Genomic DNA, 20,307 nt, shown 5'->3' with positions numbered 1-20,307 from the left:
CTCAAGGATCGTACCGTCGTGCTCAAGGGTCGTACCGTCGTGCTCAAGGATCGTACCGTCGTGCTCAAGGATCGTACCGTCTTGCTCAAGGATCGTACCGTCATGCTCAAGGATCGTACCGTCGTGCTCAAGGATCGTACCGTCGTGCTCAAGGATCGTACCGCCGTGCTCAAGGATCGTACCGTCGTGCTCAAGGATCGTACCGTCGTGCTCAAGGGTCGTACCACCGTGCTCAAGGATCGTACCGACGTGCTCAAGGATCGTACCGTCGTGCTCAAGGGTCGTACCGTCGTGCTCAAGGGTCGTACCGTCGTGCTCAAGGATCGTACCGTCGTGCTCAAGGGTCGTACCGTCGTGCTCAAGGATCGTACCGACGTGCTCAAGGGTCGTACCGTCGTGCTCAAGGGTCGTACCGTCGTGCTCAAGGGCGCAAGAGGCATTACCCACTATGCTACCTGCTGCTGCTGGGAAGGGGTGGGGAGGGATGGTTGTAATGGCTGTGCAACAACTGTTGAAATGTTTTGGTCAACATCTGAGGGTCTGGCTGTACCATGGGTCATGATGGATCTGCCATGCTTCACACAGGTGTTTACTGCGGCATTATACATCAATGGACGGGTGATCAATGACGTGGTTGAGACAGGCTCATCAATTTCAAGCCTCATGATAGGTTGACTTAATCAAAGGTACAGGACTATTTTCTCTCGACCTTCTCTTCCACAACTTATTGTAACATTTGCTAAAAGATATTAAAAAGAGGTGTTATAATTTCTCACACACACACCTTGACCCGTCATTAATCTTGAAACAATACCTCTCTGATGTTCTTTTTTCTCGATTTTGAGCATATATTTACGAAGTTGTGGCGTCTATATATATTTACGAAGTTGTGGCGTCTGTATATATTTACGAAGTTGTGGCGTCTGTATATATGCTCTGCACCTCTCATGATCGCTGGGCCTGAGGGTGATTCCCACAGGGCTTCTTTCACACCGCTGAACACTATCAACGTATAGCTGGGGCGTTATGATGTCTGTGTCTTCCCTTACACCGCCAAGCTTTGGAACTCTTCCGTTCTCATGTCCCTCCCAACAGCTACGATCTTTCGTCCAAAGGTAGACATTCCCTCCCTTCTTAATGATTAGATTTTATTTCCTCATTTCTTAATTTTCTTTATATTTCTGTCGTTCTGTTCACCTTTTATTGAAGTTCTGGCCTCTTGACGCGGTCTTCTGTCCATGACAGAAGCGTCTGGTATAAAGAGTAATCCCCACCACCACCACGCCACTGCCACCACGCCACTGCCACCACGCCACCACCACCACGCCACCACCACGCCACCACCACTGCCACCACGCCACCACCACGCCACTACCACCACCACCACGCCACCACCACCACCACCACCATCATGCCACCACGCCACCACCACTGCCACCACGCCACCAACAACAGCAACCACATCTCCCCCAACACACTACCATCACCAATACCCAGACCTCCACCACCACAAGACCCACACAGACGTCCTCCCACACCACCACCATCTTCACATGACTCTCGTCGCAGGAGATCAGGACAGCTGGAAATTCTTGTTCTCTCTCACCTCCGGTTAAGAATAAGATAAGCCAGGTGGCAATGATACCTGGCCAGACAACACCAGCTGCCACACCAGGTGGTATGACCTGGTCAGACAACACCAGCTGCCACACCAGGTGGTAAGACCTGGCTAAACAACACCAGCTGCCACACCAGGTGGTAAGACCTGGTCGTACAACACCAGCTGCCACAATAAGTGGTAAAACCTAGTCAGACAACACCAGCTGGCACACCATCATCACCACAAGCCAGCTTCCTCACCTGCATCATAAGGTCCCCTGCCTGGGCCGGCCTTCGTGCTTCTCCTCCACAAGACCACCTGTGTAATGCTCTGTAGACCAGTGGGTCAGGCTGACTGACTGGCTGACTGGCTGGCTGGCTGGCTGGCTGGCTGGCTGACTGGATGGCTGACTGACTGACTGACTGGCTGGCTGGCTGGCTGGCTGGCAGGCTGCCTGGCTGGCTGGCTGGCTGACTGGATGGCTGGCAGGCTGCCTGGCTGGCTGGCTGGCTGATTGGCTGGCTGGTTGATTGGCTGGCTAGCAGGCTGGCTGGCTGACTGGCTGGCTGGTTGATTGGCTGGCTGGCTGATTGGCTGGCTGATTGGCTGGGTGGCTGGGTGGCTGGCTGGCTGACTGACTGACTGACTGGCTGGCTGGCAGGCTGACTGGCTGGCTGGCTGGCTGGTTGGCTGGCTGGCTGGCAGGCTGGTTGGCTGGTTGGCTGGCTGGCTGGCTGGCTGGCTGGCTGGCTGGCTGGCTGGCTGGCTGGGTCTGTCTGTAGCACGAGGGACAACAGGACACACACAACTGCAGACCCCAGAACATACCATGTGTGGATTACAGACTTTGGTGGGTGTATCGGTGGCCAGCGTGTGGGTTTACCGAGCTTTCTATATATGTATAAGGGGCTGTAAACCATCTCTTATATAAGGGGATGTAAACCATCTCTTATTGTAAGGGGGTGTAAACCATTTCTGTATCAAGTGAGGGTAACTGTTCTTTTATATACGAGGGGGGTGGGGGTGGGGGGGGGAAGAGGGGGGTGGGGGGAAGAGGGGGTGGGGGGATTTCCTAATACAGAGATTGCTCAGGCGTTGAACAGAGGGAGTAATCCCCCTTCCCCCTCCCTTCCCCCATCTTTTACGACCTGGGAAACACAGGATAGAAGACCAACGCTGTAATTTGCACTGTCTCTATCATCCTGGGAATAGCTATCATTTCCTACCATAAAAACGTCCGGCCAAATTAATCCAGAAGAATGGACTAATGTCCCCCTGGTTGGTGACTGTCTACCATTCCTTCCATACTGGATGGGTTGTCTCACGTCGGCCAGACACAGCGGCCAGACACAGCGGCCAGACACAGCGACCAGCTCTTGGCCGCTACTCCTCCTCACCTGGTGGAGTGTGACGACCAGCACTTGGCCGTTACTCCTCCTCACCTGGTGGAGTGTGACGACCAGCACTTGGCCGTTACTCCTCCTCACCTGGTGGAGTGTGACGACCAGCACTTGGCCGTTACTCCTCCTCACCTGGTGGAGTGTGACGACCAGCTCTTGGCCGCTACTCCTCCTCACCTGGTGGAGTGTGACGACCAGCTCTTGGCCGTTACTCCTCCTCACCTGGTGGAGTGTGACGACCAGCTCTTGGCCGTTACTCCTCCTCACCTGGTGGAGTGTGACGACCAGCTCTTGGCCGTTACTCCTCCTCACCTGGTGGAGTGTGACGACCAGCTCTTGGCCGTTACTCCTCCTCACCTGGTGGAGTGTGACGACCAGCACTTGGCCGTTACTCCTCCTCACCTGGTGGAGTGTGACGACCAGCACTTGGCCGTTATTCCTCCTCACCTGGTGGAGTGTGACGACCAGCACTTGGCCGTTACTCCTCCTCACCTGGGGGAGTGTGACGACCAGCACTTGGCCGCTACTCCTCCTCACCTGGTGGAGTGTGACGACCAGCACTTGGCCGTTACTCCTCCTCACCTGGTGGAGTGTGACGACCAGCACTTGGCCGTTACTCCTCCTCACCTGGTGGAGTGTGACGACCAGCTCTTGGCCGTTACTCCTCCTCACCTGGTGGAGTGTGACGACCAGCACTTGGCCGTTACTCCTCCTCACCTGGTGGAGTGTGACGGAGTGACCACCTCGCGCAGGACAACGCACATAACTGTTGAAGTAGTATGATGGTACAGCTGCTCTACACTAACCCTTTGGACACCCACGCCTACACGCCCACGCCCACACGCCCATCCTCGCTCTCTCCAACTCTTGCAATGGTTAGACTTAACCCTTTCAACTTCCAGATAAACCTTTCGCGCGCGCGCGCGCGCGCACACACACACACACACACACACACACACACACACACACACACACACACACACACATACCCTGGCAATGAGTCAGTACCGGTCCTCCCGGGGTCAGACACGCATGGGTTCGAATCTTGGTTGCAGCAGTCGGCCCATACCTAACCCAGGTGTTCATCCTTCCCTTGTTGTTGGTCGAGAAATGGAAACCTGAGGCTTAAGCTGGTGTGTGTGTGTGTGTGTGTGTGTGTGTGTGTGTGTGTGTGCATCATTACTTTAACTTTCTCTGCAGTCATTCACCTTTTTAAATTTCTATTTGTGGGGATAAAGCAACCAGAGAACATAGCATGAAAGCAAGACATTTGTTCAAAAGACGTCAAGAAATCCTTTTATACCATAAGATTGGTGGATGAATGAAGAAGAATGACTGAGGACTTGGTTAATGCAGACAACATACATGAATCTAAAAAGTTATATGACAGTAGAGAATGTTCATGAGATATGGCCCCACGAGTGTAGAACTCCCTCCCCGTACACTACAAGAGATGTGGCCCCACGAGTGTAGAACTCCTTCCCCGTACACTACAAGAGATGTGGCCCCACGGGTGTAGAACTCCCTCCCCGTACACTACAAGAGATGTGGCCCCACGAGTGTAGAACTCCCTCCCCGTACAGTACAGGAGATGTGGCCCCACGAGTGTAGAACTCCCTCCCCACACAGTACAAATAGCTGGATACAAATACATAATTACGCACACATTTTGACCCTTTGAATTCACCTCCATCCCCACTGTGAGAATTAACCCTCTGAGCACCGTGATTCAACTCTTTGGTAACTCAAATTGAATCCTTTGAGCACTCAGACTTAACCCTTTGAGCACACACGAAAGTCCTGACGATCAACTCCCGCAACTTACACACCAGCTCGTCCAAACCATCAATTCCCCCCTGGTGAGCTCAGGCTGGGTTGACGAGTTGAATGCCCAGCACGCCCTGAGGCCAGCCTGGTGCAGGGGTAATGGAAGGTGATGGGAGAGACGCCACGTATTGAAGATGATGTGAGTCATACCATGTAAAAAACCCACTGGGTGATGACGGAGGCCCCGGTCGCTCGTCATGATTGTCTTGTGTATATGGTTACGTCTGGAGGTAACATGGAGTGATGTGTGTATACATGGCACTCTCTCTTCTCTCTCTCTCTCTCTCTCTCTCTCTCTCTCTCTCTCTCTCTCTCTCTCTCTCTCTCTCTCTCTCGCCAGGATCAGGGCGAGGAGCCGCTCCTGCCTCTGGTAATTAGCGGGAGACATTATGTGGCCCGACGCTAAGGAGGTTATCTAATTAGGAGCATTATAGTGGCCTGGGGGATAGCCAGGTAAAGACTAGGGGGGAGGGGGAGAGAGGTTTCTCTCTCTCTCTCTCTCTCTCTCTCTCTCTCTCCCCTTGGTGGGGAGGGAGGTTTCTCCTCCCCACCAAGGGATTTCTTGATGGGGAAGGTAATTAGATTTCTCTCAAAATGAGCTTTTGCCATGAGCTATATATAGCGCCGGGAGAGATGAAGAAACTGATATATATATATATATATATATATATATATATATATATATATATATATATGACATTAATTTGTCTTCACTTATCAAGGGAGAGAAACACACAAAGTTAGTAAACCTTCTAACTTTATCTCCTTCCATTATCCTTGATAACCCAGGAAATACTGGCGAAAACCTGGAATGTATTTTGCTCATTTTTCCCACCGTGATTTTTCACGACACACACACACACACACACACACACACACACACACACATACACACACACACACACCAGCGTTACGTAACAGCAGCCAGTGAGCACGCAGCCGTACTTGCACATCCGCCTAGAGGTTATCGTCCAGCCTCGCCCGTCTGCCCTCACTCATTCCCAGCTGCCGCACCGACCTCACCACACACACGCTCCTCAAGCTGAGCTGGTGGACGCGGGTCCAGGCGGTGAGGCAACTGCTGGAGGTGTTTCGCACAACCTCTCAGTCATGGGGAAAAAAGATATTAGACAACTTTGAATGATTAGAAAGAATCTGATTTAAAAAGAACCCGGGTATATGATTATTTTAACAACGTATCTACGAGAACCGTTACCAGTTTATATATATATATATATATATATATATATATATATATATATATATATATATATATATATATATATATATATATTAAGGTTATAATTCTTTGTGTATTTAATAATAAAAGATTGAATGATATTTCTTGTGGTACTGGAGTTCGAATTAATAAATGAGATGGCATTACTCCAGTCAATACAATGATCATTGTTTTTAACGTGATTAGACAAGGCATTTGATTTTTGTCCTATTCCCCAGATCTTTCATAGATAAATACTTTAAGCTAGCAAAGAAATCATTTTATAGAGTTAAACTCAAACCTCCCGTTGACACCAAGAATCTTTTAGTTCTCCCTTTTGATAATAATTTTTCTTTACTTCCCATGTTGCTTAAATCCTTTGATATAAATGTTGCCTTCAGTGGCAATAATGCTATAAAGAATATCTTAATCAAGAACTCACCAGAAAATTCTCTTGGATGCATCTATAAAGTGACATGTAAAAATTGTGATAAGTTTCATGTTGGTCAGACTGGTAAGGATCTTTCTGTTAGACTTAAGCAACATAGATATATTATAAGAACAACAAGAATGAAATGCCTTGTTTAATCACGTTAAAAACCATGATCATTGTATTAACTGGAGGATTGCCATCTCAGTTATTGATTCTAACTCCAGTACCACGAGAACCATCATTGAATCTTCTATTATTGAATACACAAAGAATTATAATCTTGATATTAGTGAAGGTTTATACAATTTGGATAGCTTTATTGTTGATAAGATTTTTAAACAATTCCCCTTCTTGTTGACATAATAAGTTTATGATATGCTCGTTGTTTGTCTTGGACAATCACTCGTTTACCAAATGGCGTTCTAGCTACGTCTCTTCTTTGTATATCAACTGACTTATATTTCTTTCCTGTATCTCCCCTGATGATGTGATTATTACACGAAAGTGCACTTGGGAACTTATCGTGTTTCATTTTCCCCTTGGACTCATAGGAGTATATATATATATATATATATATATATATATATATATATATATATATAAAGTTGATATCTACGAGGAAAATGAAACACGATAAGTTCCCAAGTGCACTTTCGTGTAATGACCACATCATCAGGGGAGGAACAGGAATTGGCGTGCATGCACGGCAGGTGGTGTCTGTCCTTGTCATGTCGGACGAGATAGAGAGATGGAGAGGTTGGATCAAAATATGTTAATGAAGACCTCAGGGTTGTGGCTGTTTCACAATACTGCTGATTCTCTCTTTTTCTCTCTCTCTGTTCTCTGTCAGCAAAGGACGCCTTCAAGGAAGTTGACAAAAAAGAAATTGAGATATTTGAATGATTCACCAACGTCGTTATTGGAAATATCATTACGGTCGCGTCGTCGCTACAAACGAGAGGCGAGAAGGACTTAAACTTAGATGTCCCTGAGTTCCTCTCCGGTACTGAATAATTCTTTTATTCAATTTTCATCACGAATTGGTATATCATACCAACTTCTCAACCGCTGATCTCACCCTGACCGTCATTTTCAGGATTGCATCATTTTTAGTAATGTTAGAATTAGACCACCTTGCTTGGTCCTTGGGTTTTGTATGGTCTGTGTATGTATGTAACTCTCTCGTCTCTCTTTCGAACGGGAAACAAAAAGCCTCAGTCACGCCACAGTCAGAATTCCACAACCCTCCCTCGTCGTCCCTACCAATCTCTTTCATCCTGTCACTACACCAGCGACCAAACCTCCCCCCACGAACCTGGCCATTTCATTCCAGAATCAGACGGATCCCAAACCTCCATCACATGCCCGACCCTGCCCGACCCTGCCCGACCCTGCCCGACCCTGCGCACCAGAGAGGAAATCCACCAGTTTGGGGATTAGTTAGGATTCTTGGGCTCCCAATCTCCCAAGATGCCAGTAATGGTAATCCCTTTCTACAAAATTCTTTGGCTTATGGCCGTCATGAGACTTGTCCCGAGGGGACGTGGGATTGGCTGACGGCAGCTAATCTGATCTGGGATTAGCTCACATAATCACCAGGATTGACGTCAAGTCATCCATCATATACAAGAGACTTAGAGTCAAGTATCTTATCTTCCGTATCAACGCGACACTCGTGATTCTATGAACGAGCTTACGTGATCCACATTGGATCTAACTAGATGAAGTAGGTGCTCGAACTACCCAATGACCCGAATGGTATCATTTGAGAGTTACTGGGAAGAGCATACATGCAAGAGAATCAGTGGCTTTTCAGTAATAAGATGATGACGGTATAATTCCCTATTACTGAAGCATCATTGAGGCTTGAGCAGGAAACACTAACGAGAGTAAGACAGTTAAGCTATTAACTAATTCTCGTCAGTAAGTCACTTACTGCTGGGAAAATGCCAGAGCAGAAATGTGCCAAAGTAACACTGACAGTCAAAACATTAATACATCGCTTCCCGGTAAATTCTCGTCCAATTTGCCCAACTTACGTAGCTGGAAAACCTCATGGAAACCATCATTCGAAACAGTATTGCAAATCTAGAGACGTGAGTTAGTCAGCCTTACGTCAGTATCGTCAATAACAATGATAAACAGGATAGGCCCAAGTGCGTATCCCTGGGGGACCCCACGCTGATGATTCATCGTTCATCATGATTCGCTGCTTCTTCTCACTCACGTATTCTGGCTTTTGTCCAATTGCCTAAGCAACCAATAATCCCCAGGACCTGGAATTTATGCCTCATTTTAACGTGGGGAAGTTTGTCGAATGTTTCCTGGATGAACATATATATGATTATTGCTCTTGTCTTGTGATTATTGATCTGTGTCTTCTAAAACATTGTTGTGTATTATTGATCAGGTTCATGTTGTTTCAGGTTAGGCTACGATCTTATCTCTAATAATCGACTCCAGAAGTTTACATATGATCGATGTGAGGTTAACAGGATGGTGATTACCAGGCAGTTCACGGCTTCCCTTTTTGTATATTGGGGTGACGTCTGCCAGTCTCCACTCCTGTGGGACTGTATTGAAAATATAGTTTAACGTTTTAAAAACTTCGTGTTTGATGTTTCTAATAATTTCTGGATAACTACGATTATAACCTGGACTTTTATTTGTCTCTAACTTATCTGTGTTAACACTTTTAACTGTGACGGTAAATTCGGGTATCGTGTGAGTGCTATGTATCATCGTCTCAAAATTTTGTCTTTTTTTTTCTAGTGTAGAAACAGAACTGAAAACCTTGATCAGGGTTTTTGCTATGTTTTCATCATCCACACTGGCTTCCCTATCTTCGTTTACTAAAGGTCATGTCCCATTCCTTACTTGTTTTTATCATTGATATATCTATAAAGTCTTTTAGGATCTCTCTTACTATCTCTTGCAATGCTCACTTAGTATCCTCTCTTGGCTTTTTTTTTTTATGACTTTTCACGCGTCTCCTTGTGTTATATTGTGTTGCAATAGTTGGGTAATTGTCTGATTTCTTAAGTTTGTACGAGTATATTTCTTCGCCGTATAGATCATGCAATATTTTGGGGGAGTAACATTCAATCCTCTTGTTGGTTTTATTGTTTCTTTCGTGCATGGGAATGAATGTGACTTGATGGTGCATAAACTGATGCTTAAAAACTGACCATAATTCTCTGGGCACGAACTAACGAGGGTGAGACTTTTAAATGTGTCACGTAACCCATTAAAATCCGCCCCGTTCAAGTTACGGGTAATAGTACTGGTTTTAGGTGAGTCGGTTCTGATATTTACGTCGACTTTAACCATGTTGTGGTCACAAGTGTCTAGATGTTCTCCAACACGAGCGGGTATTAGTTACTATGAACTCCTGGGATGCAAGAACTATATGAAGTATATTAGCTTCCCTTGTCTGCTCGGTGACGATTTGGAATAGAAAATTGTCTTCGACAAAATGATAAGTCTAGCAAATTCACAATGTACACCCGATTTAGTTTGCTATTTGATTTCTGGAGTATGAAATACCCAAGGAGGATTGTGTCTTGATCCTGTATGGATCGTCGTAAACTCTCGTATATGACAGTGTCAGTAGGTGCTGGCTGACTAGGGCGTCTACACACAACGTTTATGTTTATCTCTTTGAAACATCTGTATGTCCTTCTACTATCATTACACTAATCCAGGAACTTATGATTTCTTTCCGCTGTCGCAAACAGCCTCGTTAGGGTGCCATTGACTAATGTTTGAATCCTTTTCCAACACGTTGACAGTTAGGATTCACCTAGTGCAGTAAGTAATTAGCTAATTCAGGGCGCTTTGGCCACAGAGCCGTTAACACTGAGCAAGCCAGGAAACCAGACCCAGTCACTTAACTACAATAGAACAACATAAATCAACTCACGTGGATCATGGAGCCATCGACCAGTAGGACGGCCGAGGGGAAGAAGGGCAGGCCGAGTTTGGCCAAGTTCAGATGGCCAGTTCGCTGGGCCTCACTCACAGCGCAGGTCGATCACCTTCTGCAGGTTGATTCCTGACCTGCAGGGCCCTGATCGCTGATTGCTGCCACTCAGGTCAGAGGTCACGATGGTCGGAGGCAGTAGTGGGTGGGTGGTGGGAGGGACCTCTGGGTCCAGGAGAGAACAGTAACTGGTCACCTCCTGTTGTTGTAAGCTTCTGGTGTGAGTTGTGGCTTCTCTTGAGGGAGCGATGTCTTCGGCACTTCCAGGAACACCTTCGTCTGCGTCTGGCTGAACTAAGGACGATCTGGAGGCTTCGGTTTCTTCGTCGTCTTCTTCAGTGCCCACTTCTGAGTCCTGGTTATCGATCAAAGTCTCAGCATCTGGGGAATTTCTATTGACTGTCCCGTCCTCCGAGTCTGAGGAGACCTGTGACTCTTCTTGGGTTTCCAGGAGTTCTCGTGGACTGTCCAGGGGAGGAGTCTGGACTTGATGGTCGTCTGGAATGTCTCTGGTCATGCTGGAATCCAAGGCCGAGTTCTCGGACCGTGGAGTGTCCAGGGTAGGAGCCTGGACATGATGTTCGCCTGGAGCGTCTCTGGTCATGCCGTCTGTGCTGGAACCCACGGCGGAGTCCCTGGAAGCCTGAGTCACAAGTCTGTAGGGCGCCGCGGAGGACGTGTCCTCTGCTGCAGCTGCTGGAGGGTCGTCCTCAACAAGATCAGTCGTTACGTCCAAAAGACTCTCATTCTCGTCCTGTGATTGGTCGACGGTGTTGTTCCCCGAGTCCCTTGATAGGCTGAGCGACCCGTATCCCGCATTTGATTGGCCGGCGTAGGAGTAAGGAACATCTGATTGGTCAGTGAGATCCTCCACTTCACTGATGGAGTTCTCTGGGTTTCGGCCTCCTCGGCCAGCGTGACCAGGGCCTGCGGTGTGTCCCCTGGTGGTCAGGGCGGCCTGAGGGGCCGAGTAGGGTCGCGGGGTAAGCACCGACCTGACCCCCACCAGTGTCATGTTAGGCTGGCTACGGCAGGGGAACATGGAGGATACACGTTGAGTCTTGGGCCGCCCATGTCCACCGGGGACTGGGACGCGTCTCATGGGTGCTCACCCCGACCACCCCCTCACATCTACCCTGGGGGAGAGAGACAGACACATGAATGTGAGGTACAGTCATGATCAACAGGGACGTATCTACACACACACACACACACACACACACACACAGTCACACACAGTCACAGTCGTACACAGCAGGTGTTCTTGTTCATCCTCTTGCCACTCCAGATCTATCCTCCCGAGCGGCGTCCCGGCACCACAACACACCGAGGTAATCCCAGCTCGTACAGACCACCACAGACACGCAACCCAGTTTCCCCCCCACGTCTTGCTGTTTCCATTCCTTATAGTCAACTCCACTCTCTCTCTCTCTCTCTCTCTCTCTCTCTCTCTCTCTCTCTCTCTCTCTCTCTCTCTCTCTCTCTCTCTCAAGCTTAGGCTATGCTTCCTACCTTTAGTTCTAGACGATCCAGACTCCAAAGCTTGGTCAGCCCTCTCTAGAATTCTAAATCTCTCTTCATTCAATCTTACCTTCCTCCCAGCCTAGACAACTATGATTGCTATGGTTCTGACTTTACTGTTGCAGTATGCAATGAACAAACAACATATTGTGGGAAGATATATTCCTAACGTAGCCAGTTTAATTTCTTTTCATGCAGGTATAAGACATGAGACTGAACTGGCAAAAGATGTTGTTCATGAGACCTTGAATACCTTTAAGAGAAAAAAAAAATACTTAAATGACATCAGTTATCAGTAAATAATTCTATTCAAAAAGGAAAAACATATATTTCTACTTCTTGTAATTACCTATTGAACTATTTTCTTCGTATCCTGCTCGAGTTTCCTCCCACGAGTCTCCAGATAAAGTATTGATTAGCGGTCACGTTTCCACTTACACTTTCCCATGAAATTCCCACGTCAGTATACCGTCTCCGTGCTCCATGATAGACATTACCACGTACTGTGCAGTAGTAGCTGGTGTGCTCTCAACGACCCACTGGCCGTTGTTCCGTAGGGAGAGGTGGGATGGGACGAGCCTTCTGCTACACCAGCTTGTCTATATGGACTCTTAACTTGGGATACTGTGACCCAGCAGATGGTCTTGTCCTGGTACGTCACGTCTCCTGTTATCTGTCCTATCCATGTCCTTCCCCCCCCTCCCCCCCAAGCCAACAATACCCCCCCCCCCCCCCACTTCTGCATGCTACTCACCCCACCCCCCCAGCTGTGCTCCCCAACACCCGTGTTCCTCCCCCAGCATAACTTCCCTTCATTATACCAATATAGCAATCGCCTCCCAGGGTGACCACCAGCCTATGCTGTACCCCTTCTCTCAATCCCTCTCCCCCCACCCTTCCTCCCCACACACACACACACACACACACACACACACACACACACACACACACACACACACACACACACGATGTACCTATCCCCTTTACCCCCCCTCCCCACCATCACCGGTCAGCCCCCCCTCCCCCGGTTAGTCATTAACTAAGTGAATGCCTCGCTACCACACGCCCTCTACCACACGCCCTCTACCACACTCCCTCTACCACGCGCCCTCTACCACGCACCATTGTCCTGACAGAACTTGTGGTGCCTCGGCACAAAAGTTTCTCCCTCCCTCAGCTCTATTCTCGGTGGCTACAGCTCTCTCTCTCTCTCTCTCTCTCTCTCTCTCTCTCTCTCTCTCTCTCTCTCTCTCTCTCTCTCTCTCTCTCTCTCTCTCTCTCTCTCTCAAAACCATTTCCGTCATTCTAGTATCCCTGTTTTTTTTATCTTCATCTCTTTCTATCCCTCCTGAAGAACACTTCCTCACTCCCTCCTCCTCCTCCTCCACGTTGTACATCATCCGTGCAGTGTTACCAGGAGGCAGGCGCCCACTGGGGCCGCTTCTCATCCTCGACACTTACCCTGGGGGTAGTATGGAGGTGGGTGTCCTGGTTGCGTTACCCTGCTACGGGAAGGAACGCTGGTGAAATGTCCGCGGGGTGATCTGCACTATGCACGCATTTCGCCACTACTCAGGCACCTCACCATACTCCATACATGCAGTGAAAATCCTAACTAACCAGTTACCAACACAGTCATCCCTTTCTTGATAACCATCGATTCCAGTCACCTTGCCACATATTGTGCATACCACCCACACCCAAACATCCTACGGCTACCGCCCTCTCATCACACACATTCAACAATCTTTCAACATACTCCATCTCCTCCTTACCTTCTCACCTCACCTGGTATCACTTCCACAGTTGTCACCTCCGCTATACCTACGTCTAGTTACATCCCACCTCAGTTACGTAGTGCAGTTCTGGGCCACCACCTAATTAGGGATATTATTAGATTGGAATCAGTGAAGCGAAGAGCAACTGAATGGATTCCTTTCTTACGTTACAAACCATATGAGAACTGAGTGCGAGAACTGAATGTGTTCTCCCTAAGCAAGTTGCATCTCCGAGGCAAGTTAGCAGAATGTTTTATGATACGTAAAGGATTCAACAAAGACGATGTTGAAAATATTCGTACAGACAGGTCAATATTACCAACGAGAGAAAATGAACTCAAACTTAGAGGTCACTGAGTTAAGGCAAGACCACTTAGCTGAGAGCCTGGGTATGTATGGTCTGTGTATCTATGAAATTCTGTGGAACTCTCTGTGTGGAGGAGGAAAATATGTCTGGCACAGATGTGTGAGACTATTATGATAGGAACAGAAGCCTCTGTGGTAACGGATGGCCTCCATCTGAACCAACTGGGATAAGTCCAGATTGAGAGAGTTTATATGAGACTATCAGCATATGGTAGAGAGAGAGAGAGAGAGAGAGAGAGAGAGAGAGAGAGAGAGAGAGAGAGAGAGAGAGAGAGAGAGAGAGAAGTAGATTAGTTACGTACCGAGTATATGAGAACAGTGACGCAGGGACTTGGTGAGGATGACAGGAGGTCAGGCGACCCTGCCTGGCCCAGCAGGGTAGGTCAGGTCATCCACAAATCACTGACAAATCACTCTCTCTCTCTCTCTCTCTCTCTCTCTCTCTCTCTCTCTCTCTCTCTCTCTCTCTCTCTCTCTCTCTCTCTCGCCTTGCTCTCAGATCAAGTTACGGGGCTCAGAAAACATGACACTTGATAACGGGTTGCGTCGTACGATATCGAAATTCGCAGATGCTACAGCAGAAGGTGAACGTCTGCTTGCTGACAGAGACAGACTGACGGACTGGACTCACAAGTGACAGATGAAGTGTAACATCGACAAGCGCAGAGTTGTACATGTCGGTAGTAAGCACGAAGAGGCAAGCGACAGTAAGACGGGAAAAAGACTTGGCCATGATAATCTGTGGTGAGTTAAAGCCACATAAGCTGCTCACTGAAGGTGCAAAAAAAGGGGGGCGCGAACGACATTGTATGAATTATAGACAAAATATTCGAATTGTATGAATTATGGACAGGATATGCAAATTGTATGAATTATAGACAAGATATGCAAATTATAGTCTGAGAAACTAATCCTCATTTTGTACACTGCAGTGGTGCGTCTTCACGTTGAATATTGTCGTCAGCTGTGCTCACACTACTGGCTGGAGAAAAATGATATACGATAGAGAGTGCTCAGCGTCGAGCTGGCAAGATGGTTGCCGGACTGAACAACAAATCGTATTAGAGCTGATTGGATGAGTTAGACATAGCTTAAAAGAAGGAAAGCTTAAGTGGTGATTTGATACAGGTGTTCAGAATGATTAAGGGTTTTAGTAATCTCGGTCGAAGAAGTTATCTAGAGGCTTAGATAGATTGGTTTTCATTCGTGTTAACCGATACAAACTCGTGGACAAACATTTTACCTCAGGCGAGGCGAAGTATACTTTCTTTAACACAACTATTAACATATGTAATGAACTACCTGGTAGAGGAGGTGAAAACAACATACATACGTGTGACACTTTACTTAAACTTGGTTTCAAATCCACGACTGATAATAATTGCTGCTCTTTACTTACATGAAAAGTCTTCAAATATATCTCCTTAAGTTATCTGTTTGCTTTCCTGCTTTTGCTACTCCAATTTCTATGTTTATCATGTCTTCCTCATTCACAAACAATATTGAAAGGACTCAGTACTTGATCTGCTGCTGTTTGTGTTCCTGTGTAAGACTTTACAATTTCAAGATGGCAGTTCTGGTTCTAGCGGACGCTCAGCATGGCTCCCGCATCAGGAGATGTTTTCTAACAAATTCAGCAGTATTACCTAGTGTTGTGTGTGATACCAGGAGTCACACGTACCGTCAGGTGTAGTATACTTAGGGTTTCAAATCGCAGTACATGTGTAGAGGGCAGGACCATTGCCCCTGGTGTGGTGTGGTGTGGTGTGGAGGGCAGGACCTTGCCCCTGGTGTGGTGTGGTGTGGTGTGGAGGGCAGGACCTTGCCCCTGGTGTGGTGTGGTGTGGTGTGGAGGGCAGGACCTTGCCCCTGGTGTGGTGTGGTGTGGTGTGGAGGGCAGGACCTTGCCCCTGGTGTGGTGTGGAGGGCAGGACCTTGCCCCTGGTGTGGTGTGGAGGGCAGGACCTTGCCCCTGGTGTGGTGTAGACCAGAATCTTGAGCTTGGTGTTCTGTGAAGGCCAGTGTATCTCAGCAGGGGAAGCCAAGCTGGTCATAACAGCACACGGGGAATGATGGGGTTAGTGTTGTGGGGGTGGGTGCCACGGGGCAGCATTACGTCTGGCATGACGGTAGGAAAGTGGGAGGATGGAGTGCGTCATGACACACACACACACACACACACACACTCTCTCCCTCTCCTCATCACAACCACTGGTGTGGTTGTGATGGAATGTCTCATTTATCCTCCATGAAGCAGGTCTCGTGAACTGCCTGCCAAGCCTCCGTCATAGCAACACACCATCACACCTCGCGTCAAGCTCATGTGTTGAGATGGATGATTACATGTATTGATTCTATCACTGAGTGTTGTAGTGTTGTGAGGATTATGTGTTGGAGTACAGTTGCCAGTGGTGGTGGCATGTGTTGCCCGTGATGATGATGATGATGGTGATGGTGTGTGTTGCAGTGTTGCCAGTGGTGGTGGCATGTGTTGCAGTGTTGCCCGTGATGATGATGATGATGGTGATGGTGTGTGTTGCAGTGTTGCCAGTGGTGGTGGCATGTGTTGCAGTGTTGCCCGTGATGATGATGGTGAGGGTGTGTGTGTTGCAGTGTTGGTGAGTGGCACCTGAGGTACGAGTGTTTCGTGTCATCCTGGTGTGTTGTCGTCCGGCCCTCACGCTATCACTCACGCTGTATTGATGAGAACACATTACCTCTCTGTGAGTGAGGAGTCTCTCTCTCTCTCTCTCTCTCTCTCTCTCTCTCTCTCTCTCTCTGGGACAGTTTATAAGTCGGACCGCCAACTCAACTCATTCAAGTAAGGATGCAGAGCTAGAACCACCCCAGATGTGAGAGCAGTACTCCATACAAGGACGGATCAATCCCTTATATAAACGGAGCAACTGTTCAAAAGAGAAGAAGTTTGACATCTAAACAGGACACCCAGTTCCTTAGAGGCAAAACTAGTTATTCCTGTAATGTGGGGTTTCCGAGATAAAGTGGATTTTACAGTAATACTAAGTATGTTCACTAAGTCAACAGGTGGAATAATAGAATCGTCAAAGGAGAGACAAGAGTTGTGAGGAGTTTTCCGTAGAGAGATGGGTAAAAACTGGGTGTCGGGGTCATTATACCTAACAAGATTTTGTTTACCTTACTGAGATACCCTGTTTGAGTTTATTGAGGAAACTGTGTCAAGACGAGATGCAGATCGAGTGAGAGAAGAGGGAGCAGAATTAAAGGATGTGGATGAATGCAATGTTGAGCCGTCAGGGTATAAGTGTACTGGATTATTTGTGGAGGAGAGGAAATCGTTGAAAAAAAAAAAAGGAGAAAGAAGAGTGTAGGGGACAGGCCAGAACCCTGAGGGACACCGCTGTTGATGGAGAAAAGTGGGAAGGCTGATCCATCAACAACCATGGAGTAGATCGGCCAGAGAGGAAGCTAGATATGAAGGAGCAAAGTGAGGGAAGGAAGCCAAAAGAGGTGAGCTTAGAGATAAGACCCCGGTTGCTCACCTTGTCAAAACCATTAGATATGTCAAGGGCAACTACACTTGACTCCCCAAAACCTTTCAGGGATGATGACCAGACATTAGTAAGATGGGAGAGGCTATTATCAGTGGATCTCGCCTTACGGAAGCCATAACTGGTGATCAGAGAGAAGACTGTGAGATTCAAGGTGTTTAAGGATATGGGAGTTGAGGAGTTGATATGTTCCTATCGTCCCTATGACGGTCATGATATGTTCTTATCGTCCGTATGACGGTCATGATATGTTCTTATCGTCCGTAAAGTGAACATAATTGTTCTCCGTATCAGTAAGGTGTACGTGAGACGTTCCTCCGTTCCGTATGATGCAAATGTAATTTCTCTCTCGTCCATATGGTATACGTTCTTGTCCTTATGAGGTACCTAACACTTGTACGTCTTTACCTCAGTACATGTAAGATTATGCACCTGTGCAGTGCGGACGGGGAGGAATGTATTAACTTTTATATCCCATTTCTTGATGTGGATGTGTGTGTGTGTGTGTGTGTGTGTGTGTGTGTGTGTGTGTGGTTGCATTCGTGGTCATGACTCTGTGTTCGTGTCTGGGTCGTGCGTGCGTGTGTGAGGTTTTTCTTTCGTGAAAGGTGATGCTTGACTTGGTCATCTATAACGTGTTTCTTGTCATCACTCTATCATTATATTTCTATAATCCTCCTCGAACTACTTCTCATTCCTCTTTACGTGATATATATATATATATATATATATATATATATATATATATATATATATATATATATATATATATATATATATATATATATATATAGTGAGTAGTAGAGACAGAGGGAAGCCAGAGTATACTACACAAGCATTGGCCACTGGGCTGAGGGGCCACAGGTGATGATGTATTAAGACACAGGTGAAGGTGATGAGGGCACAGGTCACCCTCGACCACCTCACCTCTCTCTCAAGTTACAACTCAGGTGAACCTACAATCTGGCAAATATACTGACCATCACTTTTACTTATAAAGTGAGCTCATCTATATAAGCCAACTTTTTGATTCATATGGATATCTCTACTTGATAAGAGACGACTCAATATTTCTATCCGTTACTGAGTCGTTGTGTGTGATAACCTGATCACTACTCCAGTTAATTGGATGACCAAAGCCGGTGTGACGGACACCTGGTGACCAAAGCTAACACTAGTTCTATGTAGTATAACCCTGGTAGTAAGAACCATACCAGATTACCAGTGTAAAACTGATAACACACACTTTACATTGATTATAATTCACACAGTCCTTCTGAGAAATGACTGAATTTCTGATAAGATTTTCCCTGACCGTCTTATTATTGCTGAAGATTACATGAATATGATAATTATTTAACAAAACAGGAATGTTAAGCAAGTTCTGACAATAGGTTAATATTAGCAAGTTTTTTGTTCATAAATGGTTCTTTAGGTTGATACTGTAAAAGAAGACTTTCTAGTATAATTTCAAGCTGAATCAAGGAAATGTTTGCGATACTGTAATTCATAGCCAGTGTCATAGACATTGCAGAGTTCATCATCAGTAAATTCAGGACTGCATGTGCGAAATGTTCTGAGAAACATAGATGAATACAAAGAATGTTTCATTTTGTGATGAGTAAAGTAGTCGTGAATATACGAACAGACAGTTGTGGGTGTACGATGTAGGTTGAATATTAGGTTGATTTCATACCTCTGATTATGGCAGTGTAAGAATGCCAGTGTATCGTCTGTCTCAGTTTCAAGGGTGAACTTTACTGAGTGTCCGTAAAGTCCTTCTTTCACTGTGACTCTTCCTCATTACTGTAAAAATATGCTCGGGTTGAATGTGATCCTCCATGTGTCAGATCAACGTTAGATTCATCTCGGTCCCCTTGTAAGTTGATGCAGTTCCTCCTCACGTTTCACGTCCCTCATGACCTTGGCATCATCCGCAAACCTAACCAGGTAGGAGTCCAATCTTTCCAGCATATAGATCAAGAAGAGCAGTGGTGCCAGAACCGCGCCTTGCGACACGCCACCTTCGTCTCCTTTGTTCCCATTCACCAAGGTCATTTTCGTTCCATCGAAGGAATCTAATTCATGTTCCTTCTTAGATGTCCAGCTTCTTTACCAGCCTTCCATGTGGCGCAGTGTCAAATGCTTTCTGTGTGTGTGTGTGTGTGTGTGTGTGTGTGTGTGTGTGTGGTGTGTGTGTGTGTGTGTGTGTGTGTGTTTGTTTACCGGACACACACACACACACACACCTGACACGTGGATATAGTGAGCACCAGGCGTGAAGTGACACACGGGTCTGCAATTACTCTGGTGGCTGAGGGTCAGGCTGGCCCCGGGCTCGCCAACTCATTATGGTAATTCTGGCAATCATCTTCATGGTGGGATTAGTGCCTGGGGGGGGGGGGGGGGGGGGGGGGGAAGGAAGGCTTAATGTCTCGTGGGTGCCCCAGGGTGGAGCCTACTGTCTCGTGGGTGCCCCAGGGTGGAGCCTACTGTCCCGTGGGTGCTCCAGGGTGGAGCCTACTGTCTCGTGGGTGCTCCAGGGTGGAGCCTACTGTCTCGTGGGTGCTCCATGGTGGGGCCTACTGTCTCGTGGGTGCTCCAGGGTGGGGCCTACTGTCTCGTGGGTGCTCCAGGGTGGAGCCTACTGT

The 20,307-nt window shown here is 47.2% G+C and overlaps 1 protein-coding gene across 1 annotated transcript in view; it reads right to left on the bottom strand.

The window, feature by feature from the left end:
• The window catches only part of LOC139749515 (uncharacterized), an 80,731-nt gene that overhangs the window by 36,239 nt on the left and 24,185 nt on the right, over positions 1-20,307 (bottom strand). The window contains 2 exon segments of the mRNA XM_071663469.1: positions 10,402-10,500; positions 10,502-11,597. Coding sequence (XP_071519570.1) covers positions 10,402-10,500; positions 10,502-11,563 — 1,161 coding nt within the window. The 5' untranslated portion in view covers positions 11,564-11,597.

This window comes from Panulirus ornatus, chromosome 7 (genome assembly GCF_036320965.1).
Source record: "Panulirus ornatus isolate Po-2019 chromosome 7, ASM3632096v1, whole genome shotgun sequence".
Lineage (NCBI taxonomy): Eukaryota > Metazoa > Arthropoda > Malacostraca > Decapoda > Palinuridae > Panulirus > Panulirus ornatus.
The sequence above is the reverse complement of the archived record's forward strand: the minus strand, read 5'-3'. Positions and strand labels throughout refer to the sequence as shown.